Below are 1,058 nucleotides of genomic sequence, written 5' to 3'. Positions count from 1 at the left end.
TAGTCTCAGGAGGCTGTTTGGCGTCTTGTGGTGTGAGCTCTTTGCGCTCTTTTTTGCGTGAGGATTTTTGAGCTTGGTGACCTCCCCAGCCCGGGAAGACTCGTCGGGCTCCCGGTCGCCCAAGTCCTGGTAGCGAGCTCTCTGAGATGCTCGGTTCGTTCGGTCGGCAGGAAGAGCCCCCCAGTTGCGACTTCGTTTATGTTAGGAGACCAACGGGCATAGATCCCGTCTAGTTGGAGCGCCAAACAAGCGCTGTTGCGTGCCGGCCGTCGTTTCCCGTGCGGCCTGACCCGGGGGCGGAGTGCATGAGACTAACCAGCCGTATGCACCCGCCCCCCGCGCTGTGCTTCGGCCCTGGGCCCCCGGCTTTTCAGCCCACAGTGTAATCAACGTCATACATACATACATACATACATACATACATACATACATACATACATACATACATACATACATACATACATACATACATACATACATACATACATACCCATGGCATTCCCCAGATTGTTCCAGCCCGCGGGGTCCAGAGGTGCGGCCTGCAGCACCGCCCGGTAGTCCTCCACCGCCTCGGACCAGCGACCCAGGGCCTCCAGAGCTACACCCCTGTACGTACGTATGTATGTGGATGTGTGGGCGCCGGGGATGGGGGTGGAGATGGTGCGTGTGCGCGTGTTTGTGTGTGTGCATGTGTGTGTGAGAGAAAAAAAAGAGGCCAGGATTGTGGGTGCTGAGTTAAGGCTGAGTGAAGGCACATGCATACACACATCCCGTGTGGAGAAGGACGCAATCACCGAGCTGCAACCGTACGGTCCGCCATTTCCCCCTCACCTCCAAAACCGCTACCGGCGTCAGGTCCCCTCCCCCGACCACCCTAGCTACCCTCCAAAGCCAAACACACACACACACACACACACACAAATACACACGCACTCCCCACGCACTCCCCTCACCTCCCCCCCCCCCTCATCCACCCAGCCCCCTCCCCTCCCCCCGATTCGCCTCTCCTCCCCCCCCATACCTGTTCAGCACGGGGTCCACCGACCAAGGGCAGACGG

The 1,058-nt window shown here is 58.7% G+C and overlaps 1 protein-coding gene across 1 annotated transcript in view; it reads right to left on the bottom strand.

The window, feature by feature from the left end:
* Nucleotides 1-229: 229 nt before the first annotated feature.
* The window catches only part of VOLCADRAFT_91321 (uncharacterized protein), a gene marked incomplete at both ends in the record, with an annotated part of 4,512 nt that continues 3,683 nt past the window's right edge, over nt 230-1,058 (bottom strand). The window contains 3 exons of the mRNA XM_002950737.1: nt 230-285; nt 491-606; nt 954-1,021. Coding sequence (XP_002950783.1) covers nt 230-285; nt 491-606; nt 954-1,021 — 240 coding nt within the window. The remainder of the gene's footprint in view (nt 286-490; nt 607-953; nt 1,022-1,058) is intronic.

Source organism: Volvox carteri, assembly GCF_000143455.1.
Source record: "Volvox carteri f. nagariensis unplaced genomic scaffold VOLCAscaffold_20, whole genome shotgun sequence".
Classification (NCBI taxonomy): Eukaryota; Viridiplantae; Chlorophyta; class Chlorophyceae; order Chlamydomonadales; family Volvocaceae; genus Volvox; species Volvox carteri.
This window is presented reverse-complemented; position numbering and strand designations above follow the sequence as displayed.